Below are 26,745 nucleotides of genomic sequence, written 5' to 3'. Positions count from 1 at the left end.
TTAAGCAGATCTAAAAAGTTTAAACAACTGAATCAAAGACTTTTTTTCTTTTGTGAGTTAAGGTGAAATTTACACTCCTAAATATTGCTATACACAGCCACCAAGAAGCACCCAGACTCTGTTCTTAAACCTTACTCTCTGAGTGGACTACAATATCTGACAGAAAAATTTTAGGCCTATTAATCGCTTTGCAGCACTTACAACATATTGATAGTCTGTAGAAAAGGAAGTTAAGCCTCACATATGTAGACTCCATGGGAGTTCATCTTAAAAGTGTACGAACTTGAACAATGCTAACAAGACATGGCTGGTGGTGTTTCACAGTGTTACAGTCTATTCTTGTCTAGCCACTAGAGCAGATGTCCTAAGTAAAAGTCTTTATATGTCAATGAAGTCTGTCTAAAATACTTGGTAATGGTTGACAAGATTGGCTCCTCTGAATGATCAGACTGCAGGCTAGAGTTCAGCATTAACAAACTGTTATAAATGTTTTATTATAAAAAAATTTCCAAGTTTTTCAGTTTTTATAGGGAAAGACTTAACGGAACTAAATTATAATGCAGAAAAATCAATATGACATAAGAAAGAATGACATTAAAATGACATAAGGGGCTTCCCTGGTGGCGCAGTGGTTGGGAGTCCGCCTGCCGATATAGGGGACACGGGTTCGTGCCCCGGTCCGGGAAGATCCCACATGCCGCGGAGCGGCTGGGCCCGTGAGCCGTGGCCGCTGAGCCTGCGCGTCCGGAGCCTGTGCTCCGCAACGGGAGAGGCCACAACACTGAGAGGCCCGCGTACCGCAAAAAGAAAAAAATGACATAAGACTATAAAAATCTTTGCTTATTGTAAATATAATTTTCTCAATTTAAAAATTTGTGAAGAGTTCCTTTGACTGAGAAGTAGCTAGAAACATTAACTGTCGTATGGTGAGAAACAGCCAGAAACATTAATGTTCAGTGGGAGCTGATGGAAAAGATGGTTCTATAGATGTTTAGACTGAAGAACTCACACCCCTTGATAGGAGGTGCTCTGACACATCCAATTTGCTTGGTTCTTGTGGGTGCCATGTCTTTAGTTAATACTGTTCGAAAATTGAGGGCATTATGCTAAATAAGTCAGAGAGAAAGACAAATAAATATTGTATCATCTCACGTATCAGAATCTAAAAAAACTAAATTCATAGATACAACAAGCAGAGAGGTGGTCGCCGGAGGTGGGGCACGGGGAGTGGGTGAAATGTGTGAAGGTGGTCAGGTGGTACAAACTTCCAGTTATAAGAGAATGTCCTACGACTAATGTACAGCATAGTTATGACAGTTAATAATACTGTATTACATATTTGAAAGTTGCTAAGAGAATAGATCTTAAAAGTTCTCATCACAAGGAAAAACATTTTTTAAAACTACGTGAGGTGATGTTTAACTAAACTTATCGTGGTAATCATTTTGCAGTATGTGCATATATCAAATCATTATGTCGTACACCTTAAACTAATACAATGTTATTTGTCAATTATCTCAATAAAACTAGAAAAAAAATTTTTTAAGTGAAGTGGCATTTGAAATGAAGGAGCAAAACTGGACAGTACTGAACTTACAGAGAACGGAAATTGCTATGGATTCTAGAAAAACAGTGATCCTTGTATCTGCTGGGAGGTAACAGTGATTCCTGATTTTATAAGGAAAAAGTGAGGCAGTCCTGGGACCACAGAGCGAAAATTTAAAGATTTTATGAAACCTCATGAATTATTTAATCTTATTTTAATGGTGGCAAGGGTTAAATATAATGTACAATAGAACATGACTAACATTTTATCAAAACATTTTTTCTTTTATAATTTTCAGTATACCATGGACTCCCCTTTTTAAATGAAAAAATATCAGATGCTGTCAACGGAAAAACAATATACAAAGCTCTATACATGTAACTTTTCCAGAGGACACCTACTGTACAAAGCAAGTATATGGATTATTTCACTCAAATAACAAGAATCTGCAATTTAACAATCAAGATGTGATTCTCCTTAAGATCTCTAACAATCTGCTCATTTTTTAAACACAAAATGTTTATTTGGTCTTTTAAATGACAGGCACCGCACCATTAGAAAATGTATTTCACCTATGAATTAGACTTCTCCTAGGCTTTAGCTCCAAGTATACAGCACCAAAATCCATTTTAATAATATCAGTATTATTAATATTGATTTTTTAATACATACAATTTCATGCAGACAAACTGGAAGAATTAGAACTTCCAATATGAATATAACATTTTATAAAATGGGAAATTAAAAGCTTTTTAAAAAACAGCAATTTAAAAATGCAAAGAATAGTCTTTGCTTAGATAACCAGATAAGCTTACATTGGTTACACTATAAAAACTTAAGTCTTAGAAAATCTTTGGTTTAAAAATCAAGAGTATTTCACAACTCCAATCTGTTATAAAAAATTTTAGAGAAATACTGAAAGTTACTGAAAGGGTAAGAGGTGCCAGATTTTTAAAGATCAAAGTAAACATCAGTTTTCTCCCTTGTCATTACAATTCTTGAAAGATTTTCTGCATTTAATCAGATGAATGTTCACCCTTATTTATTAAGAAATCTTTTCTTCAATTATATAATGAACTATTGTAGCTCAGAACTGGAATGGTACAAGGAAAACACTCAACTTCTTCATACTTTGATAAATAATAAGTGGAAAAGATATTACCCCAAGTATAACACACAATTTTAGGTGGGGCCCACCTACCTATATTTAAAAAAAAGCTTTGGGGAGGAAAGGGTAACATACTTAGCAATTTACTGACTGACTTACAGGGCAGGGCAAGCAAGGAAGCCTTGCTAAAAATGTACTGGTAGCTCTGCACAGCTGCTCCATGCTGACTCCCCACCCTGCTGGAACTGTGCAGTCTCTAAAACCAAGTGCATTTCCAAAGTCATTTATGAAAGGAGAGAGGGAGAGAGCGAGCGAGAGTGAGCTTGACTTGCTAACTTGGAAAAACCTCCAGCACCCTATAACTGAAAGGGAACAGCAGTACAGTGCAAAGCCAGTCTTTGGCCCCTTTCAAACAACGGATACTGATTCCAAAAAAACACACACTCAGTCCTCATGAGGAAAGCTTTTGCCTGTTAAGAAGGCTTATTACTGTAGCACGCAAGGAGCTGCCTAGCTCATTAGATAAACTGTCCAACCCAAGACAAAGGAGCAGACATTTTATAATTCAATTTCAGGAAGTTTAAAAAAATTAACAATAGACCTCTCCCCTATTCTGGAAGGAGATTCCTCCTTTCGAAAAATCTCCCTGTAAGTGATACACCCAGGCCTGAACTGTCAAGGCCAGGACTGCTCAGACTCCTTTGCCCCTGTCGTCTGCAGCTGTAACGCCTCTGCCATCTCCTGCTCCGGGGCTGCCCTGAAATAGGACATGAATGCAGGCCCAAATTGTCTATCATACTATTGGATCTGGAATAGTCTTCCCACCACAGGACCACCGTTTGTTCACCTTAATACTTTGAAGGATAGGAAGACAGCTTGTGTTATGAGAAGTTGCTTTTATACAATGTAGACCAAAAAGTACAAGATGAAAGGAAACAGATAATAAAAGCGAGATTTATCTAACAGCCATTTTCCTTATTGGTTGGGAAAATCTGTAGTGAGTGGTGATTATATACCATTCAGACAATTCTGTGTTGCATGTAGGAACGTCTCACTATCCTGTGCAGCTCTTAATTTACACCCAGGCCAGTTTCTAATTTACCATCAGTAACCATCAGTTTAAAGGACTGTTTTGCATGCTCCTCAGACGTCATCTCCACCATTTATTAACTTTGATTTCATGTGTTTAACAACAGCTTTCTTTTTGCTTTTACCCTAAATAACTGAGAGTTGGCTATATGCCTTTTACAGGGAAGAAAAAAATAGCTTTCCTACTCAGATGCTTTTTTTTTTACTATGAGCTTTCACAAAAATTTAATAATGCCCACATTATTACAATGAAAAACAGTAATGAACTTAGACCTAACTATACTTTTAAACAAAGTGTGTAACCTGGCTAAGCTGATGACTTTGTTGAAAAAAACTGTAGGCGTTGCTGAGACACCTTGGACAAGTGCAGTGCCATGGAACGTACAGGAGACTGCTTCCTCTCTCCTAGAGATCTGCTTTGACTCCAAAACAGATGACCAGGTTTTGAGTCATCTGTTTTAAAATGCTGGCATTTCTCTTTCTTGATAGAAGCAAAAACCATACTCTTGCCAAGTTCATGTGTTCTGAAACTTGGAAAAGTCTCCTTGCCATGGAATAAGGAAAGCTTTGAAGTTCCTTGTACCTAAGAGGTGCAACAACAATTCTGACATCAGCAATGTCCCTTTCTGACTTAAAAAAAGATTGGTCCTTAGAATGTTCATATTATTCTACATAAATGACTTCCTAAACTTTTTTATAATTGTATTTTTTTAACCCAAGACTCATCATAAACCATTTAATTAAGCGAAATTAAAACTGATTTTTAGCAGAAAGTAGAAATAATGCTTTAGAATACAAAATATTACCTACTAGTGATTTACAATCTGAAACTGGTAACAACTTAAACTAGATAAAAGATACATGTAGTTAAAAAAAAAAAAAGAATTTCCAGTCTTTTCCCTTCTCCCGAGGAAAATTTTACATCTGATATCGCAACACGGGCCCTTGGCAAACTTTCGGAGTCTTCCAAAGATTACATGTTGGCAGACTTACTGGTGGTCTCCTTCAACTCGTCTCTTGCGAACTATGAGAAAAAGAATGTTAGAAACCCCTGTTAGTTTGTACAATGTTAATTTGCTTGTGACTAGTTTCTGTGTGATCCAGTTAGAGTTGTACAAAAATGGACTGTCCATTTGCAGTTCAGACGGCCATTAAAATAAAAAACTCACATCCTTCAGCACGGTTACTTACCTGTTAAGAACCGAGGGGCTAAAGCTCAGCTGTCCTTACACTGCAGTAACATTAGAAATCCTCAACAGAATGGTCAGCAGTCACCTTCAAGTCACTGTGCCTGTCTCATTTGTGTATTAAAATTTATACCTCCACTAAAAAATGATTAATAACTTACTGTATTAAATTTTGAAATGACATTCAGGCAGCTGGGATTAGAAAGTGTTAAACGTAACTATTTGCATGCTCTTCTGATTAATTCCTCAGTTTGTTCAAGAACATACCAAAAATAGTATTATCAGTTTCAAAGGTAAGTGACTTGCTGCTACTGCTCTCCAAATTTTCCTTCTCTTATCTCCTACAAAATGAGCCACTTCAGGGCTCTGAGAAGACAACAAATGCAAAGTAATGAAGATCTTAGACCCTGGTAATGTGGTGATGTCACATCTCGCTACCATAAACTTGGGCAGCCACAGTGGCTGGCCAACTAGTCCAGTTAATGGAGTAAACGAAGGTGCACATCTGAGGACCCCCAGCCTCTTCCCGGGCTGGTGACCCTGAGCCGCTTGGCTGTGCTCACCAGCAGCAGGGCAAAGTCTTCAGCGTCAGGGTCTTGCTACCTTCACTCTCACCTGTCAGCTACCAGAGAATATTTGCTGAGAGCCACCAGGTCAGGGCTCCTCAGCATCGTGGCAACTCCTATTTAGAGAGGAAAACGAACACAGGTTCTGGAGTCAGCAAGAGTGGGAATCTGTTGCTTTTTGTGGTTTGCTCTTTGGCAAGTAAGGTAACCTCTCTGAGCCCCAACTCATCCTCTGTAACAGGGGATAATGATACCTGTACCTCACGGCTGTGCGAGTAGAGTCTGCTTAGTGTAGTGTTAATATAGAAAACATTCGGTGAAGGTACTCAGCCTCATCACCCACCACAGTGGGGTAACGGGATGGTCCTGAGGTCAGCCATCTTTTCGGGATGAGGAAAGTCAATTTAGCGTTTATAAAGCTAGAGGATTTGCATGTATACATAATTGGTTTTGATACTCTAACCAGTAAGTTCCTCTGTTTAAGTTACATTGTTGGTCTATTAATTTCTATACTCTCTTCTATGGAAGCAAGTAGGAAGACACCTGCCTTTGTTCAGCCTGAATTGGCTGTTTTAACAGAGGAATGAAAAGCTAACAGGTGCACTGGCCTCCTGGCCAGGCTACGAATTCTGCTCTCATGCTGTTCTGACTGCTGGCTTCTGTTCACTGGCCTTCAAGAGATGAGACTGGACAGTCAAGTGATGCACATAAAAGCTTGTCCAGAAAATAAAAACCAGGAGGACTGAAGTATCAGGTCCCCGTGAACATTTTTATACTTATTTAACTAGGCGCACCCCAACTCTAATTTCAGTCCATGTTAATGAACAAGTTTCATGTATTTACTGAAATATTAGGGGAAGAAATCAAATGGAGAACTGAGTCCTCAAATACAAACTTAATTCATGTATATGGATCTCTGAAGAACATGGATATATCTGAAAGGCAAAGCACATAATTCTTTAGGGTAGAACATTTCCAAGAAAATTCTGAATTGCAGTAGTGTTTGGATGTTATTGGCAGACCATTTCAGATGTTAAAAAGCATGTTATTAAAAAAATGCACATTATAAACAAGATCAATAGGACAGATGGAACAAACAAAAAAAGTACAGAAAATTAATTATGTAGTTAGCTAGTGTAAAGGTAGTGACGTGAGACAAAGTTCAATCGAATATTGCACGTACACCATATAACCTCTTTGCTGTTATAGCCGTGATACTCCTTAGCTGAAGAGATGGCGAGTAGGTAGGATTATTTCAATGAAAAGTTGAGACTAAGAAAACAATGAGAGAGGGAAAGACAGTATCAAAATCAGAACACTAAAGCTCTGATGTAGCCCCATTTGCAAGGTGAAGAAAAACGATATGCCCCATTGATGCTGTACACGTTTCAAGTCTTGTGCTCCAATATCTCTGTCCAGTTACCGCATACTAGAATGCAAGTAAGAAGACGGTCTTTAGGCTTGCCACCTTGATCCACAGGCAGAGATCAAAGTGCAGGGCTAAGAAACAAATCCCGCTGAGGGTGGATGGAGGGCCGGCTGCTGTTGCTGCGACACAGCACAGCAGAGGGAGGCGGGCAAAGAGCACGTCCGACCCCTCTTCCTCACTTTGTGCCCACTTGTTACCTCAGCAATTCTTTGGTTCATCCTGTGGATGAAAGACTAATAAATTCGGCCCTATTAACAATTCTTTGGCAATTTCTTTCCAAAATCCACTCCACTAATATACGTTCTCGATACTTCATGATTAGTCAATTGCCAATAAGTCCTAACTAATCTCATTTCTTCTCTATCTCCAGAAGAGTCATAAGAATAGTGTTTTTGAAGTTTCGTTTTAATCATACACTCAGTGGCTTATAATGGCTCTCAAATGCCTCCATGTAAAGTCCAAAGGAATCTAAGTTCCTTACCACATAATTTCAGTGCCTTCTATCAGCATTCCCTCTTAATCCGCTGAAATAATTTTTTTTATTCTGTTAGCTTCAAATAGCAAGTGCTTGTTGAAAGCTTAGTCTGGATCCTGCATCCTGTTATGAGGGTCACTTCTCAAAATCTGCAGGCTGTCTTCAGCATATAAATAACTTGCTTACTCCCAAATCTGAGCTTTTATTCATGCAATTCCTCGCTCCAGGAATGTCCTTATTCTCATTTCATGCCTAAGACCCATGTCTGAAGATCTGGTTTGGATCAGAGTGAACAGCATGGGGAGGGCGGGCAGCTTGTCTAGAGAGCTGCCAGCACACAGCTGTGTGCCGTTTCTCACCTCTGCTTCGTGTCAGACTGCACCTTCTTCTACACGGCCTCCTCATCCTCTATTACACACGCCTATGCACAGCAGCTCCTCGACTGCTCAGTGTTGACATAAAGCAGCCGAGGGAACTGTTTTCATCTGCTCCCCTCACCTTCCATCTGCCAAAATCTTCCTTGCTCTAACATTAGGCCCTCTTTTCTTAGAAAGCTCCGGGCAAAGCACCTGCCATAACAGGCTCGCAGAAGAGCACAACTGCTGAGGCCCTGAAAGGCTGGCGTCCCCTTCACATGCAGGGATGTGCACGTGCAGACTCTCACGCTGCTGCTCGCCGGCACCGCCTCCTCGGGGAGGGGCATAGCTGACAGACATGGCTAGGGCTACAAATACGTCGGTGGGATCCTGGGACAGCTAAGGTGGTTTCTGAGGAAAGGAAGAATGGAGACACTTCTGGCTTAAGTTTATAGCTGCTTAGTTACCAGAAATTTCAACTTTAACCAGGATTCAAATTCTACTACTTTTTTTTACTTAATAAATATTAAGTACCTACTATTGTCACACATGGTTTTAAAGAAAGTTGTGAATTCACCAGATACACATGGCCCCTGACCTCCAAAAGCTTAAAGTCTTTGAAAATAGGCTATTACAATAAAGTATAACCTAGTAAGTAAAAAACTAACTTTTTAGAGCCAACAATGTATACGTTCTTAAGGTTCTCTATTTATGAAGTTCAGTTAGACTTGAGAAACACTGCTCTAAAAAGCAAAATTAAATTCCTGAAGGAAAAAAAAATAGAAGCCAACAAATGAAGCAACACTAAAATATTAGCATGACCTCGCAAACTACATCTAAAATCAACAATACACCAAAACACACCAAATTTCTCTTTTAAAAAGCAAGACGCTAAAATCTTCCATGGGAAACTACAGTCATCAAAGGACAGAAAGAGTTTGAACTAATACTTTTCACAGTGATCTGGATTAAAGGAATGAGGCTGTAGTTCTGCTCCAGAAATCTTTAAAAAAACTGCAAACTCAAATATGGCCAAAGCCTAAAAGAACTGCATAACGGTGAAATGTGACTCGGCTGTAAGAAGTATCATTTTAATTCTTGTCTAAATGCATTTTTTAAAGTATTTCAATGACAAACACCAAACTTAAAACTCAGGTTAAAACTATTTTAGGGACTTCCCTGGTGGCACAGTGCTTGGGACTCCACGCTCCCGATGCAGGGGGCCCGGGTTCAATCACTGGTCCGGGAAGTGGATCCCACATGCATGCTGCAGCTAGGAGTTCGCATGCCACAACCAAGGAACCAGCGAGCTGCAGCTGGGGAGCCCACAAGCCGCAACTGGGGAGCCCGCATGCCTCAACTAAGGAGCCCTCGTGCTGCAACTGGGAGCTAGGAGGCCAGCAAGCCGCAGCTAAGGAGCCCTCCTGCTGCAACTGAGACCCGAAGCAACCAAATGGATAATAAATAATTTTTTTTAAAAAACTATATTTTATATTTTACCATATAAAACTGAATTTCTATCTAGGCCTTTGATCAAAAGGGCAAAACTTTCCTATAACATTGAAATCTTTGTTTTACTAACCCCAAGAGGTGACTTGTAATTGAGAACAAAGTATTTTTTAGGGAAGCATTTTTTATAATGTTTGTTGTAGAAAACTATTTCACTAAAAGCTGTGAAATAGGTTGTCACCCACTAACCTATAAGCACTACAACCTCATTTAAACTGAACTATAATTCAGTGAGTATTATAAAGGACTGTGTGGATTTTAGAAACAAAAGCCAAATAATCTTCCTTTATAAAAATGTATTTTAAAAAAAGTCCCTCCAATACATTAGCTTAATGATACAATTCAGAAATTCAGTTTCACACCGAATATGTCTTACCTAAGTCATTATTTTTTGTTATAGCATTAGCTGCCCTGGTTCGGGGTCCCTGCTGTGTAAACTGATACCCAAATTTAAGGATATTGGTATTTTCCTCAAGCATCTTGGCCATTTCCAATTCTACAGCCGTCCCCAACTGCTGCCTCTGGAATAATTGAAAATAAAGAATAGTATTAATGAGCTAGATCAAAATACTTTTTCAGGTACATGTTGATTCCTTAAAAATTTTCCCAAGTCTTACACCATACATAAGAGAAACAAAAAGTTTAGTGTATGATCATACAGACATCAAAAAAATGTGGATTATTACAGTGAGAGACCACTTCATACCCACTAGGATGACTATAATCAAAACGACAGACAATAGGGGCTTCCCTGGTGACGCAGTGGTTGAGAGTCAGCCTGCCGATGCAGGGGACACGGATTCGTGCCCCGGTCCGGGAGGATCCAACATGCCGCGGAGCGGCTGGGCCCGTGAGCCACGGCCGCTGAGCCTGCGCGTCCGGAGCCTGTGCTTCGCAACGGGAGAGGCCACAACAGTGAGAGACCCGCGTACCGCAAAAAAAAAAAAAAAAAAAAAAAAAAAAAAGACCATAGTAAGTGTTAGCAAGGATATGGAAAAATTGGGAGCTTTAGGCGTGCTGGCAGGAATGTAAAATGGTACAACTGTTATGGAAAACAATTCGGCTATTTCTCAAAAGGTTAAACACAGTTACCATATGACTCAGCATTTCCACTCCTAGGTATATACCCATGAGACGTGAAAACATATATTCGTATAAGAATCAGTACATGAATGTTCACAGCAGCATATCTGTACAATTCGAAAAGTGGAAACAACCCAAGTATAATAGATTATTCAGCCATAAAAAGGAACAGGTACTGATATATGCTACAACATGAATAAACCTCCTTAACATTTTGCTAAGTGAAAGAAGGAAGACACAAAAGGTCACATATTACATAACTCCATTGATACGAACTGTCCAAAATAGGCAAATGCATAGAGACAGAAAGTAGATTCGTGGTTGCCAGGGGTTGGTGGGAAGGGCGACTAGGAAGTGACTGCTGATGGGTGTGGAGTTTCTTTTGGGGGCGATGAAGATGTTCTGGAGTTAGACAGTGGTGATGGTTGCACAACTCTATGAGTATACTAAAAATCATTTAATTGTATACTTTACAAGAGTAAATTTTATGGTAAGTGAATTATATCTCAATAAAAAAATTGGAAACATTGATTAAGTAGCATTCTGGTTAATTTTTAAGATATAACTCTTCTTTCTACCTTCATAATCTACAAAATTTACTTACTTTGAAGGATTAAGGGAGTCATTTACCACATATTTTTTTAAAATAACTGAAGTTATTTTTCAAATAAAAGAGACTGAAGTGTTTTAGTCAAATGTGTAATGTTGTTTTATTTTTAGTTCATTACCACTGTGGATGGAAACACCTCTAACATGTATATTTCTCTGCTTCTTTAAAGAAAAGTGCGTCTGGCACGGGTGACCCAGCATTATCTTACAGTGTCAGCACTGAATGTGGCTGCATAGGAGTATGTGTCTCTGGGTAACCTGGGTACTGGAGTTTTCTGTTTTTCACTGAACCTATTCTGTTCACCTACTGTGTCTGGGACTGACATGCTACAGATGCAAAAATTTTATTATGTGGATCTTGCCACTGAAGAGCTGAAAAATTTGAGGATGGACTGTCACCTGTAAGAATTATTCCAGTTCAAAACAGCCAGCCATCTAAATTCTCTTAAGACCAGCCAGGGAGAGTTGCTTGTATACCTTTCTATACATTAAGTTAATATTCTGGATGCCCCACATGTTCTCTCATCCCTTTTCAGGACCACCTTCCGAAGGGTTCCCTGAAAGCCCTCCTCCCACCCACCTCCTGAGTCCCCAGGCTCTGCACAGAGTGTGGGCTGTAGTTTCCTCAAAGCTGCTGCTGTACATCACCGACCTGATTGTCGATTTTCAGCTCAGCCAGGGTTTCATTATCTCTCAAAGCATCAATCAGTGCTAGAATCCCAGCTCCTGTAATAAAGTTGGACTCCATATTTAAGCTCTTCAAACTTTTGTTCACTCTTAGCATCTCTGCAAATGCCTGGAAATTAAAGAAAATATTTGGAGATTACAGTTTGACAGCACCTAGTAAATAAACACTGAACAAGCCTGAAACAAATACACAAATCAATACAACTGCTTTAATGTTTCTTATTAGATTGTTTTAGCTTGACACACTACACCTCACAGGTCTCACATGTATCTATTTTCACATGCACTTGGTCACAGACTAGATTTTTTTTTGTCATGTGTAATTCCCCATCGGCAACATTCTCTACTGCGATTCATTCCTACTTCCACTTCATGCTTCTTTCTCCTGCGTCTCTCATACTTTCTCTGAGTCTCTGTGTAGGAGTAACTTCATCAATGTCTCTTTGCTTTTTTATTTCCCTTTGCCGGCACCGCACAGCATTCAGGATCGTAGTTCCCTGACCAGGGATCAAACCCACACCCCCCTGCAGTGGGAGCGCAGAGTCTTAACCGCTGGACCGCCAGGGAAGTCCCATCAATTTCTCTTTGGAACATCTTTTCTTACTTGCGTCCTGCTGCAGCTGGGTTACTGTGAAGCCCAAATGAGGGTAAATTATGGACTAATTTCCAAGGCAGGGACCAAAAGGACTGCCTAAGGCAGAAGGCCAGAAAAGATCACAGATGACTGGAACTGAGAGAGCACAAAAACTATGGAGAAGGGGCTAACTAAATATTCAAAGAACGGTATGTTTTCCATCTGCTTCCGTTACATTTCTCACAGGATATGGCAGTGCTAGGAATTTGACCCAGTGCTTAATAAGTGCTATACTGATTAATTAACAAAGCCTGTAAGTGAGCAGAAGGGAGCGGGGAGGAGGAAGAAGAGGAGTGTGAGTTTATTTATAAAGCCCTGCAGAGGCGTCAAAAGAAAGGCCAAACTCCAGAGAATATGGGTAAGATCAAGCTTAAAATTAAAGTCAAGTTAAAGAAAAGGCAATACTGTGCAGTGATACTAGAAAGAACTGGGGACAGATACCTACACACTTGAACGTCCTAATAGCAACGACTGGCTGTGTGACTTGGAGCAAATCCCTTATCCATCCATCTGTACACACATTTATTAAAATATTACAGTGGCCTATTTTTGATAAGTACTGTTCTGTAAATTCAGAAATAAAACATACAAGTCTCTACCTGATGGAACTTACATTTTAGTGGGGGACCCACATAGTAAGTAAGCAAAATGTAATGTCAGATGGTAAAAAGGGCTATAGAGGAGGGAAAAAGGCATAGCAGGGTGGATGGGGAGTGCTGGGGGTAGGAGTGGGGTTGCTGTTTTAGATACGAGGGTCAGGAAAGGCCTCACCTGGAAGGTGACATCTGAGCAAGGACTGAAATAATTTAAGTGATGAAGTAAAATTACGTGGAATATCTTCAGGGAGAAAGTTCTAGGCAGGAGGAACAAGTGTAAAGGCTCTCAGTTGGGAGCATGCACGGCCTGTTTGAGGCAGAGCAAGGAGGCTGTATGGCTGGAGCAGAATGAAAGAAACAGCAAGAGGGGAGATGAGGTCTGCTCATGTAAGGCCTCATTAGGCCACTGAAAGATTCTGATTTTTACTTAGTGAGATAGAGAACTGCTGGAGGGTTCTGAGTACAGGAATGAGAACATTTAAGTTTTAAGAGTCACTTCTGATGCTGTGTATAGAGATGAAGCAGGCAGCTCAATTAGGATAATCCAGGTGAGAGGAGTCAGTGGCTTGGACCAGGGTAGTAGCTGTGAAAATGGTGGGACGTGGTTGGATATACAGGAAATATTTGAAGACACAGCTGGATATACATTTAAAGTTGTGAGAAAGGGAAGTGAAGGATCACTCCATTATTATTATTGTTATTTTATTTTTTTGACTTGAGCAAATGAAAGAATGAAGTTGCCATTTAGTGAGATAGGAAAGAGTGTGAGAGAGGCAGGTATGGGACGGAAGTCAGGAGTTTGGTTTGGGACTTGGGTTTGAGACGTCTGTTAGGTATACAAGTAAAGCTGTTAAGCAGTAGCTGGACATGGGTTTGGAGTTGAGGGGAGAGGTGTGAACTGGAGATAATAATATTGGGAGTCATCAGCATGCATAGATAATATATAGCAATGAAACAATGAGATCACCCAGAAAGTGAGTGCAGATAGAGAAAAGAAGAAGGACTAGAACTGAGCTCTGAGCCCTTTAGATGTTTAGATGTTGGGGAGATGAGGAGGAACCAGTGTAGGGACCAGAGAGGTAGGAGGAGAATCAAAGGGAGTGCTGTCCTCAAAGCCAAGAAGAAAAGGGTTTATACCCTGATCAAGTGGGATTTACCCCAGAAATGCAACGTTGATTTAACACATAAAAATTAATCAGGGGCTTCCCTGGTGGCGCAGCGGTTGAGAGTCCGCCTGCCGATGCAGGGGACACGGGTTCATGCCCCGGTCCAGGAAGATCCCACGTGCCGCAGAGCGGCTGGGCCCGTGAGCCATGGCCGCTGAGCCTGCGCATCCGGAGCCTGTGCTCCGCAGCGGGAGAGGCCACAACAGTGAGAGGCCCGTGTACTGCAAAAACAAAGTTAATCAATGTGGGACTTCCCCGGTGGTGCAGTGGTTAAGACTCCGCCTACCAATGCAGGGGACACAGGTTCGATCCCTGGTCCAGGAAGATTCCACATGCCGCAGAGCAACTAAGCCTGTGCGCCACAACTACTGAGCCTGCGTTCTAGAGCCCGCGAGCCGCAACTACTGAGCCCACGTGCCTAGAGCCCGTGCTCCACAACAAGAGAAGCCACTGCAATAGAAGCCTGCGCACCGCACTGAAGAGTAGCCCCCGCTCGCCACAACTAGAGAAAGCCCATGCACAGCAACGAAGACCCAATGCAGCCAAAAATAAAAAATAAAATAATAAAATAATTATAAAAACAATCAATGTAATATACCATATTAACTGAATAAAAGACCACATGAATAAAACCACATGATCACCTCAACAGACACAGAAAAAGCATTTGATAAAAATTCAACACTATACATCCATAAATGGAACCCTCTGCAGGTGTTAAAAGAATGATGTATAACTTTATATGTTGATATGAAAAGATCTCTGAGATACACGGTTAAGTGAAAAATGAAGTTGCAGAACAGCCTACACTGCATGACTCCATTTATGTTTAAAAAATTTCATAGAAAGGAAATACCGAAGAAAGTAAACATAAAATGGTAGTAAGTAATGTATTGCCTAATAGTAAACATCAATTGAAAAAGAGTAAATTGTTTTTTTTTTTTTACTGATATTTGCTCTTATTGATTGTTGCACATCATGGTTACTAACAGTTGATCTTAAAACACAGTTTTGAAACTACATTAAAAAATTACTTTAGTTTTTAAATTTATTTTTTACTGAAGTATAGTTGAATTAAAAGAGAGTAAATCTTGTTCATAAAATCAGTTTAAGCACCTTTGTAACATGCCCTGGTATTACACAGCCATAATTTCGATATTATTAGTAGTCAGCTTACTTACAACAGCAACGGGGTCATTGCTTCGGGTGGCTGCAAGACTGAAATATTTCACATGTGTGTTGGTTTCCAAAGCCTTTGCAAAATCTTTTAGGGTTGGAATTGGGATATTCTTGAAAGACAAAAATGTGAAACATTATTACATTTTAGTTTTCAGGAAATTCAGTCCATTAATCAAATACATCTGTACTTTCTTTTTTGCATTAAAATGTATTCAGAAATTATGTAACATACAACCGCTGGTCTACAACTGAAAACAAACAACTCAGCCTCCTTCTTACTTCTTTGATTTCTCTATTATGGTACAAACTGTTGGCATAGAGCAGAGCATACATCACTGTTTCTCTAGCATTGAGGTTAAAGAAATTCTTTTTAATTATTTGTATTATGAGAAGTCAGCCCTTGAGTACTCAAAGTGGATCCACTTTTCTACAAAGAGAAAGATGTGGGAATCTACTTATGATGATTCCTGACGCAGATGACATACTGTTTTCAGTCACTCAAGCTGCAAGGTATTAAGAGAGATTAACTCTACATTTCTTGAAATGAGGAAAGAGATAGTTTTAGGAGACACTGATCTTCCCCCTTGGTACCAAGACTTCAATTTCCTGTAGCCTGCCTATTTTCAGATTGTTACTATTGATTTAGAGACAGACATACACTGAATTGAACTGAATTTTTTTAAAAAATAAGACTAGTGATCAACTAGGGATATTAGCTTTCCCCAAGGCTTTTCCCCCTCCACTCACAGGAAGGAACACCCACAAGAAGAGCACAGAGGTCTTATTCCCTAGGTTCTTGTAATTTCCACATGTTCTCCCTTCCTCCAATTCAGATATATTAAGATTTAAAATGAGGAATCTGTAATGAAGCTATTATACAATGGCTAATACGTTGAGATCATCTGAGTTTACTCTTTGGTAATTAATTATCCCTGTGCCCTCCTAACTCATTTCTTCTTTCTTTACTCCAAGGAAGAGTTGAATTTTTAAAATCCCAGTGAGATCCCACAAAGCCCAATTCTAGGTGTTTACTCAAGAGAAATGAAAACATACATTCACACAAAAACCTGTATGTGAATGTGTATAGTGGCTTTATTTATAACCATCCCAAACTGGAAGCAACTCCTATGTCTATCAGCTGGTGAACGGACACACAAACTGCAGCACATCCAGACAAAGGAATGCTGCTCTACAACACAAAGGAGCAAACCACTGAGACACACAACAGCATGGACGAGTCTCAAATGTACTGTGCGAAGTGAAAGAAACCAGACTCAACGGCTACACACTATATAGTTCCATTTATATGAAATTCTGGAGAAGGCAGAACGATAGGGAAAGGAAACAGATCCCTGGGTGTCAGGTGCTAGAGCTGGTGGCAGGGAATGATGACACAGGGTTGTGACATGTTCTACATCTGACTGTGGTGGTAGTTGTACAACTGTATCCAGTTACTTTAACTCATAGAACTGCACGCTAGGAAGGGAGAATTTCACTATATACACCTTATAGCTCAAGAGAGCTGATTAAAACAGCAAAACCTGAAAGGCTAAAATGCTCCTAAAAGTGGGCAGTACTTTGGAAGCCCGAGAGGTATACTCTGACAGTCTGTAGAGTTTATATTTCTATGTGATAGCCTTTAAAAAGTAAATCAGAAAAATACTATAATACTTTAACTTCTAAAATCGAAGGAATCTACGTTAGTATACTACTAGAAGTAAAAACTTTACTATTAAGTAGAAAGGATTAGACTATATCAGAACTGCCCAGCTCTCATCCTAGATCCAACTGACTCAAAGCAACTCAGAACAACTTTTTGTTTGCGTATCACACCTACCTTTATGTTATTCAAATTAACTTCAACAAGACGCACATCATTTTCTTTAATTCTCTGTAAACTCTCTTCAACATTGGTTGGATTTGGGGGCTCATCAAATACTGGAAGAATCTTTTCACCTTTTACCACATCTGTAGCAACAAATGAAAAGAGCAAGAGTGTAACTGGTTGATACTATTACAGTGAATGCATATATTAACTTGGAAACACACAGCACACATACACAAACATATTCAATAGAACAAATTTATAAGTTTCTCTCCCCAAATTTCTTTTTTTTTTTTTTTTTTTTTGCGGTACGCGGGCCTCTCACTCTTGTGGCCTCTCCCGTTGCGGAGCACAGGCTCCGGACGCGCAGGCTCAGCGGCCGTGGCTCACGAGCCCAGCTGCTCCGCAGCATGTGGGATCTTCCCAGACCGGGGCACGAACCCGCGTCCCCTGCATCGGCAGGTGGACTCTCAACCACTGCGCCACCAGGGAAGCCCTCCCCAAATTTCTAAAAGATCCTTTATGTGCTCCCACATAAAGCACTGAAATAAAATTTTACTGAATATAAATACCAAACATAATTCATTTAATTTGTTTGCAGTGTATCAGCCTTCAAAAATGAGTATTTTCACTGCCTCTTGCCTCGGTGTATTACAAGATATTTTTACCATGAAAATATAGTTGATGACACAAGCTGGTGATCCCATTTATTTTTAGCAATGTCCAAGATAAAGTTCTCATATGACAGAATCTCACAACTCATCAGTTTCTCTGAGGTTTGACTAGTAATTAATTCAAAGGCAGTAAGAATCAGAGACATGAACAAACACAGCCTCCACAAAGAGTGAGTTGACAGAAGGACACACTGCCTGTTCCTCCTGTGGGGAGTACTACACAATGGGAAAGGGCAGAGGACTCTTATCAGGAAGAAGAGTAGAAACAGGGAATGGGGAGACAGAGAAAGGTAATGGTGCATAGAAGAACTACTGAGACAGGAATTCCCTGCCCTCCTTCATCCTACAGCCCAGTCCTTCACCATTTATACCCACACACATGGCCAGAATACAGCTATTCAAAACTGAAAGAGGACCCAGAAGCCTTGAACCCTCTAGTGAGATGTAAATGCGCTCTAAGGTATGTGTGGAGGTCCATGAACACCTATAACAGATAAACTTTTATGGATATATTTTCTGGGGAGAACACCTAGAGCATCAGATTCTTAAAGACGAGAATGACCACAACATTAAGAGCAAGTGACATGGAAAGACTGACAGGGTCACTGTCTGGCTTAGTTATTCCCTGCTGCCCTCCTCTAGCTTTTAGAAGCAAAACTCACCTTAAGACAAAGTATATTGCTTACTCATGCAATAAATTCCCTCTAAGAGTACCTTGTTCTTTTCAAATATCACACACACACACAGAGACACCCTCCTACACACAGCATCCTGAAGAGATCAGCTCAGACAAAAGTCTGAAAATTAATTTCCTGAGGACAGCTGAAAGATCAGCAAGGCAGTCTTCTTCAACATGGTAGATCAAGGGGACTGGAGAAAATCTTCCTCACTGAATGGAAAATTCAATGAGCTCCTCCTCAATTCTAAATTTTCTACAACCAAAAAATTCCTTTTGTTCTCTGCAGAATGCGTATAAAGAGCCTTGCTCTATAATGAAATAATGGATCCAGTCAACAGGATGTGGAAACTATTAAGAAAGGTTCATGGGGAACTTTAATTGGATGGATCAGGTTGCCAAAATTTGAGTCCACTGATCAATCTTAACACATTCCCCAAAGAGGAATGACCAGACTTGATATACTTCCTAATGTGATTCAATCATTACCCAGGAAGCATTCTTGCCAAAAAAAATTAAAAACTGCACCTGAATTTGATCAAGCTTCTAGAAAACAACAGTTTACAGAAACACAGGAGGTAGAGAGAAACAAGTAAAATGATACCACAAGGTTGCAATCAGCCAAATCCAGAATGTGGAAAATTCTACATGACAACACAGTTTCTTCAAGGGATAAATGCCATGAAGAAAGTGGGAAAGAAGCTGAGGAGGAGAACTGTTAATAAATTAAGAGGAACTTAAACCAAACGACAACCAAATGCAATATGTGACCCTTATCTTGATCCTGATTTGAACAAACCAGCTGTGAAATGATGTTTTTGAGAGAAAATGGGAAATCTGAACATGGACTGGGTATTAGATGATATGAAGGAATCGCTGGTAATCTTTAAGTTCGATAATGGCATTGTGGTTATGTTACAAGAAAAGCCTTTGTGAGAGACACATATGGAAATATTTATGGGTGAAGTAATACAAACAAACAGGATTTGCTTTAAAATATTCCAGGGAAAAGAGTAGAAGGGGTGGGAGGGAGGCAGACGGTGGATGAAACCCAGCTGGCATAATGTGAAAAACAGCTGAAGCTGGACAATGGATATATTATTCCCTCTTCTATAATGTATGCTTGAACATTTCTACAATAGAAAGTAAAAAAAATAGGGGAATGGCCAATTATAGAACATTCATAAAATGGAATGTTATACAGATGTTTGAATGAGGTAAGTCCGTATGTACTAACTAGGAAATGTGATATATTGCTAAGTGATATACTATGTAGCATGGATTAAAACCCTCAACACCGATTTCGTGGGATATTGAAGCTAGTTACTTAATCATTTTAAAACCTCAGCTCCTTCAAAGGCATATTAAAGATAATAACAATACTTGTTTCGTAGAACTGTTGTGAGGATCGAGAACAATTTACCTTCAAGAGCTGTGCACAGAAGAACATGGCCCATGGTAAGCATTCAAAAACATCAGCCAACAGTATTATTATTGAAAAATTCAGGGACAAGAAATATTTCTAGTATGATCCCAATTTTGTAAGAAAAGAAAAGACAATTCGTGTATAGCACGTATACATATGTAAGTTTATATAAGCATAATACAAAGTCTGGAAGGATATATTCCCAATTGTTAACAGTTAGGGAGGGGGTGGAGGTAGGGTACAGGGAGTAGGAGGCATGACGGCTGTGAATAGAGACACTTCTACTGTTTACCTTGTGCCCTCAGGTCTTGTTTAAATTTATTACAAAATAGGCATGACTTTGGTGATTTTTTTTTTTTTTTGCGGTTCATGGGCCTCTCACTGTTGTGGCCTCTCCCGTTGCGGGGAAACGGGCTCCGGATGCGCAGGCTCAGCGGCCATGGCTCACGAGCCCAGCGGCTTCACGGCATGTGGGATCTTCCCGGACCGGGGCACGAACCCGTGTCCCCTGCATCAGCAGGCGGACTCTCAACCACTGCGCCACCAGGGAAGCCCAACTTTGGTGATTTTAAGATGTCTTATAAATAAATTTTTTAAAAAGCTTTGCTTTAGGTTATCTAATACTTTGCGTCAGACGAAAAGGTTCAGGGGCTGAATAGTTCTTTGCTTTCCCCTGAATCTGATTTTATAATATACTTTCTTTGTCAGCACTGTTGGGGGTTTCTTGAAAATCAGGAACACTGAAAACAAAATGTCAGTAAAAGCCAAGTTTGACTAGTTTTTATAGCGTTTACCATTAGTATTATTTAGTGAGGTGAGAGTAGTTCCTATTACATTTGCTGACACATTAAGCATAAAATATTTAATATTCTATTCTCAATGGTTTTCTAGGTCAATACCATCTGACTGGAATCTTAGGTTTCAAGTACATATGCATAACATTTGGTATGCAAATACTGAAGCTATTACATGGAGAAAACAAAACATAATTAACAAAGGACTGGAATTCACAAAGCATTATAATTACTCACTTGAAAAATGTTCTTGGTCGACACCATTACTACTTCCCACTATATTGCAGAACTGTGTATTCGTTATCAAATTGTGCATCCCAAGAATAGCTATAAATATAGAAAAAGAAAATTATTTTTTTATGTCCATCAATTTTAAACATAAAGAATTAATTTTATGCCCCCAAATTTCTATCAACGATTTTAACACTCTCTGGGCTTTTTCCTACTCAATTAAATACACATTTCATAGCTAAAAAAAAAAAGAGAGAAAACATGATTAAAAACCACCTACAATCTCTTTCTTATCAATACCCTTGTAATTTCTCCCCACATTTCTGAATTTAGACACGGCTGGAGCCAGCTTAACCCTAAACCTAAGTCTATGCTTAGCTCCATCTGGTGGCCAAGAGAGAAAATGGAAATGATCTATTGTTGCTGTTCATCCTCAGAGGATTTCTCCAAACATAATGCGATAAAAGGCAGATTTTTCAACTTAACCTTAACTCTCATGTTAATTTACATTTGTATTTTAGCTAAGAGTAGAATACTAAAAGTATGGTTGAATTCTCATATTTAAGATTAAAGTAGCACCCCTCAAAAATGACACTTAGGAGGAGAAATAGATTTTGTTTTTGATGGCCTTTTGCACAAATAAGGCAGAAGCTACAGTATGCCTCTGGCCCATTCCACTCTGATGAATGTACCATTTATAAATCCATTAGCCCTCAGCCCGCCCCAAGGAATAAGATACCTGCTGTAGCTGTAGTACCACACCTTGACTGTCCCTTCCCTGGGTCCTTCCCAAAGAACCATCACTGCTCCTTTAAAACATGTTAGTTCTTAAAGTTATTTGGTACTAACCTCTCCCCCTGTGTCATATTTTTCTATCTAGAAAAATGGGTGTGGGTGGAGGCAGCTGGGGGCAGATACTGGTCCAGATAAGAAACTGGTAATGATGAAAATCACAGGGAGGTTTGGAATGTTCCATATATCTTCAGAAAAGTTGGGAAAGTGATGAGTATAGCTCAGGACTGACTATTTTATCTAATTTCCAGTTACCCGTTTCTGGGTCTTCTAATAAAATGGGATAGCAGTAGACCCTGGAGACAGCTTCTAGCTGACCACCAGCTGATGAAAGATTTTTATAAAGACTTTCAAAGATGGCAACATGGGAAAAGACATCCAATAATCAATACATTCCATTCATATAAAAATTTCACCATTAAGAGAATTTAAAGAAACTAAATCCTTTATGTCAGATTTACAGTGTAAAAAACAAAGCCAAGTGTACGGTTACTTATTCAACAGCGCTCTGCTGGGCAAAGCAAGCATTTGTATAGTGTGTATAAGGTGTGTGCTGGTATTTTCCTCCCCTCTACACCATTCACAAATTAATTTTTTAGGAGATACCTGCGAGATCACACAATTCTGTATCAGAAGCACTTGTCAAAGCTTCTTCTAGTTCTGGATCAAGAGATACTTTTTCTTCTGTAAAAGTCTGTACAGGTTTCTGCTTAGGGATAAATATTTTCCCTGTAAAGTAAAGCAGTTTGTTAGTTTCATTACTACTGCTAGTAACTCACCATTTTATTCTTACAAAAATTATTAGAAGTATGTGCAGCTGAAGCTGAAGTAAAAGGTCAAGATTAACATCTACAATAATTTTGTTTCATCTTCGGTATGTATTTATAAGTTTCTAAGGCAACACTTTGGCCATATAAGTTGGAACAAGAAAAAGAAATGAACCGAGAAATTTTCCCATTTGTGAGAAGTAAAAATAGGCTCTTTCTGGAGTAATTATGAGTTATTCTACAAATACTAAATCAAAAAATAAATGAATAAACAAAAAAATTCTATAAATTAAGGAAAAAACAGAATTCATTTTCTTATTCTTAAGCAAGGAACTGCTACAGTCCCTTGGGGGATGGCAGAGGCAATTCTAATTCCAGAAATTCAAGTTCTAATTGCAAAGAAATTCCTGTATGTCCTGAGTGGTAGTCTGAACCTTTCTGTCACTGTTCTTCTAAGCCTCCATGACACTAACAAGGTTACCTGTTAAGAAACTAGTTATTCTAGAAACCTACAGTATTTATTATGTGAAAATCAGTATTTTATTACCATATGTTCAATGCAAAACTGAAAACATGAAGGGAATGGAAAATGATAATGATATAGCTGCAGCGCAAGCCAACCAAACAAGAGGTACTTACACGTGGTGGGACTGTTACCAAGACTGACTCTGGTTTCCCCCCTGAGAGAGGTGAAAATCCTAACTAAGTGATCTAGGAAGGCCTATGTGTGGATTCACACAACCTCCAATTATTTTCTTTTGTATCAGAAAATTACCAGGAAAATGTGTGAGAATATGTGACCTGATGAATCTATGTAGTTAGTGTTCTATCAAAAGAAATATTTGTGGGCTTAATAATCAGTGTAGTGAATGTTGTACAATTCTTGTTCAAGGTAAATATCAATCAGTGTAACTCATAAGAAATCCTTCCACAATACAGACTGCTCCCAGGAATCTGACCAAAGCTGGTCAGATATTTTCAGCTAAGCCCATCTAAAAGATTTAATTTCTGATATTATATTTCTTTTTTTATTATTTCCACTTGGTTCTTGTTTAAAAAAATTAGCTTCCATCTCTCTGCCAAAATTCTTCATCTCTTCACACATGCCTTGTCCACCAGATTTTCTGAGATTTTTATTATAAAGTTCCTGACTGATAACACCAATATTTGGGTCATATCTGGTCTTCTACTGACTGTTTACTTTTCTTGACTATAGGCCACATGTGTCTTAAGATCTCTGACTTCATATTGGGCATTTTTGTATAAAAGTATAGCAGAGACTAAAGGAAATGACATTTATTCCTAGAAAGGAATGTGCCACTCAGGTCAGTGCTGAAGTAACATGCTCTACAGTTGAGCTGAATCTGGGCTTTTTGTTGCAACGTTAGTTTAATTCATTTCCTCACTGGCTTCAAACATTTTGAGGACAGGATCAGGACTTACTCTTCAGCAAGGCCTAGGATTAGAACTCTGGTGAGGTTCTGGAGATCTCCTGAGCAGCCACTGCCTACTGTTTTGAACTGTAAAGTAGCCACATTGCTCCTGATGTGTAGTCCTGGCTGCCAGATTTCTAGGAGCTCTGTTTTCCAGTTCCACCCCCCACTTTCCCACTTTTGGGGCCTTGGCAGATCTTTCAGCCCAACGCTTATGTTGTCTGCTCTACACTTTGTGAAGTGGGAGATGGCCTGAAAGGGACTTCTCTCAGCTCTCCTGTCTCTCTCTCAATCTTCTGAGCTAAAAACCTATGCCTCAGGAGTTTTATCTCAGCTCTGCTTCACTGCCTCAGTTCTTGGAGTAGTATCCCTAGCACTAAATGAAGGCCTGAAGCAAAGAACTGGAGGGTAGTGCAGTCTCACCCTATCTCTAGAGCTGCACTGTTCGATATGATATGTTCAATACGGTATGTGACCATTTAAGTTTAAATTAGTTAAAATTTAAAATTCAGTTTCTCAGTCACACAAGCCGCATTTGGCTAGTAGCTACCGTACTGGTTAGCACAGATACTGAACATTCCCATCATGGCATAAAGTTCTAGTGGACGGTGCTGCTCTAGGGATTCTCTGATTTCTAATCTACCATGCTGGCCCATACACAGCCATTAAAAGTTTAAAGTTAGGCTGATGTCTCCTTACTCCTCTCTATGGTAGTTTCCTCCTTTTCCCTATATTTCAGTCAGGAAAGAACGCAGAATGGATCCCCTTTTTCTTTTTTGGATCACCTCTCTTATGGAGGGCTTGCCACCTTCTGGAGCCACTAAGATTTGTGTCTTCAAGCTTTCTGATTTCTTTTTTTAACTATGATTAATGTAGCTTATATGGCTTGTTTTGGTGAGAATAAGAGGTCTCTTGCGACTTCCTACATCTGAATCAGAAGACTTTCTAGGCAAGTATTTTCTTATTTAAAAAATGGCACTTGGCCAATCTACAATGTATTTATATTAGTAAGGATGCTTTTAACTGCATATAACAAAATACCCAACTTAGGGGCTTCCCTGGTGGCACAGTGGTTGAGAGTCCGCCTGCCGATGCAGGGGACACGGGTTCGTGCCCCGGTCCGGGAGGATCCCACATGCCGCGAAGCGGCTGGGCCCGTGAGTCATGGCCGCTGAGCCTGCGCGTCCAGAGCCTGTGCTCCGCAACGGGAGAGGTCACAACAGTGAGAGGCCCGCGTACCACAAAAAAAAAAAAAAAAAAAATACCCAACTTAAAGTGGTTTAAACTGGTGCTTCTCAAGCTTCAATGTGCATGTCATCTACCTAGTGATCTTATTCAAGTGCAGATTCTGATGTAGCAGGTCTAACATGAGCTCTAAGAATCTGTATTTCTAACCAGCCTCCCAGGTGATGCTGATACCGCTGATTCACAGATCACTGTCAAAGCAGCATGGGTTTAAACAATAAGTTTTTTTGTTTTTTGGGGTTTTTTTTTTGCGGCACGCAGGCCTCTCACTGTTGTGGCCTCTCCCGTTGCGGAGCACAGGCTCCGGACGTGCAGGCTCAGCGGCCATGGCTCACGGGCCCAGCCGCTCCGCGGCATGTGGGATCTTCCCGCACTGGGGCACGAACCCGTGTCCCCTGCATCGGCAGGCGGACTCTCAACCACTGCGCCACCAGGGAAGCCCAACAATAAGTATTTTTTATCTCACTTAATAACTCCACAGGTAGGTGGCTGAAGGGTTGGTTCAGCAGCTCAATGTTGGCGTCAAAGATCCAGGCTCTGTTCTTCTCTTTGTCTGTAACTAGCATGGAAGCCTCTGTTCTCAGGCCATTAGTCTCAAGATGACCTTTGTGATACTACGTATCACATCCTCATGCGGCAAGGTCAGGGCAGGAAGGAAGGGCACTTTCTCAACTGCTGACTTTTTAAGGAAAACTGTCCGATAGATTTCTTCTCTGGTCTCACTGACCAGCACCAGGTCACATGTCCATGCCCCACCTGCAAGGGTAGCTTGAAAAGCAAGCATCTGGCCTTTTCAATCTATTTCAGAGATGGATTCTGCCAGTAAGGAAGAAGGAATTTGTGAATGGTTGTTAAAACAGAAAACTACCACATTTGTCCCAATGCTGAACCAGATGAAGTACACTTCTGTGCTCCCTTAATTCCCTGAACATTTCACTGTGGCTACACTTACTCATTTTGCATGTCTGTCTGTCCTCTGTGAGCTTTGCAATGTTCTGTTCCATCCTTATATTTCCATCCCTACATTGTCTGTCCTCTGTGAGCTTTTCAACGTTCTGTTCCATCCTTACATTTCCTAGCTCACAGCAGGCAATCCAATTAGTTGAATAAATAATCTGGTGATCACCTCTAGCTCAACTACCTCATTGTATAAAGTATAATATAAATACCCTGGTTCAAAGTTACACAGCAGAGTTAGCACTAGAACACAGGTTCCCAATCTCTCAACCCAGTAATTTTTCCAATAAACTGGTGGCTTTCAAACTTAACTCTTTAGCAGTGGACTTTTCAATTCAAACAAATGCTTATCTATGTGGTGGAACGTAACTGATCTTCTTAGTACCAAACTTTGGAGTTCTGGTGATTATTAGATAACCTTTTATCATTAGCTCACAGACGAAGGCAAATCCAAATCATTACATTCTGATAATTCCTTAATACTTTTCACAATGGCTGATATAACAAAGCGGCATACAATTCAGATGGCATGCCTTTAATTGCCATTTCAGGATAATTACATTTTCCTGAGCAAAATCTTACCAGCACTTTCAGGTGTCTATCTCCATGGCTAATGTTTGTTGGCTGCACAATGGATTCACCTGGAAAATTTTAATAAATTCTGATGTCCAAGTCCCACCCCCAGAGATTCTGATTTAACTGGTCT

General features: G+C 39.8%; 1 protein-coding gene across 2 annotated transcripts in view; it reads right to left on the bottom strand.

Annotated features, from left to right (window-relative positions):
- Nucleotides 1–4,166: 4,166 nt before the first annotated feature.
- Nucleotides 4,167–26,745, bottom strand: part of TMOD3 (tropomodulin 3) — an 86,909-nt gene continuing 64,330 nt past the window's right edge. The window contains exons 3-10 of one of the 2 annotated variants that reach the window (XM_065901476.1): nucleotides 22,244–22,366; nucleotides 20,876–20,941; nucleotides 20,203–20,211; nucleotides 17,057–17,187; nucleotides 15,222–15,329; nucleotides 11,610–11,753; nucleotides 9,642–9,786; nucleotides 4,733–4,767 (exon numbers count right to left, since the gene is read on the bottom strand). In XM_065901476.1, the coding sequence (XP_065757548.1) occupies nucleotides 4,733–4,767; nucleotides 9,642–9,786; nucleotides 11,610–11,753; nucleotides 15,222–15,329; nucleotides 17,057–17,187; nucleotides 20,203–20,211; nucleotides 20,876–20,941; nucleotides 22,244–22,366 (761 nt within the window). Of the gene's footprint in view, nucleotides 4,768–9,641; nucleotides 9,787–11,609; nucleotides 11,754–15,221; nucleotides 15,330–17,056; nucleotides 17,188–20,202; nucleotides 20,212–20,851; nucleotides 20,942–22,243; nucleotides 22,367–26,745 lie in introns of both variants that reach the window. The other variant, XM_065901475.1, reaches the window with a different exon arrangement.

This window comes from Phocoena phocoena, chromosome 2 (assembly GCF_963924675.1).
Source record: "Phocoena phocoena chromosome 2, mPhoPho1.1, whole genome shotgun sequence".
NCBI lineage: Eukaryota > Metazoa > Chordata > Mammalia > Artiodactyla > Phocoenidae > Phocoena > Phocoena phocoena.
Note: the sequence above shows the minus strand (reverse complement) of the source record. Positions and strands in the feature narration are given on the sequence as shown.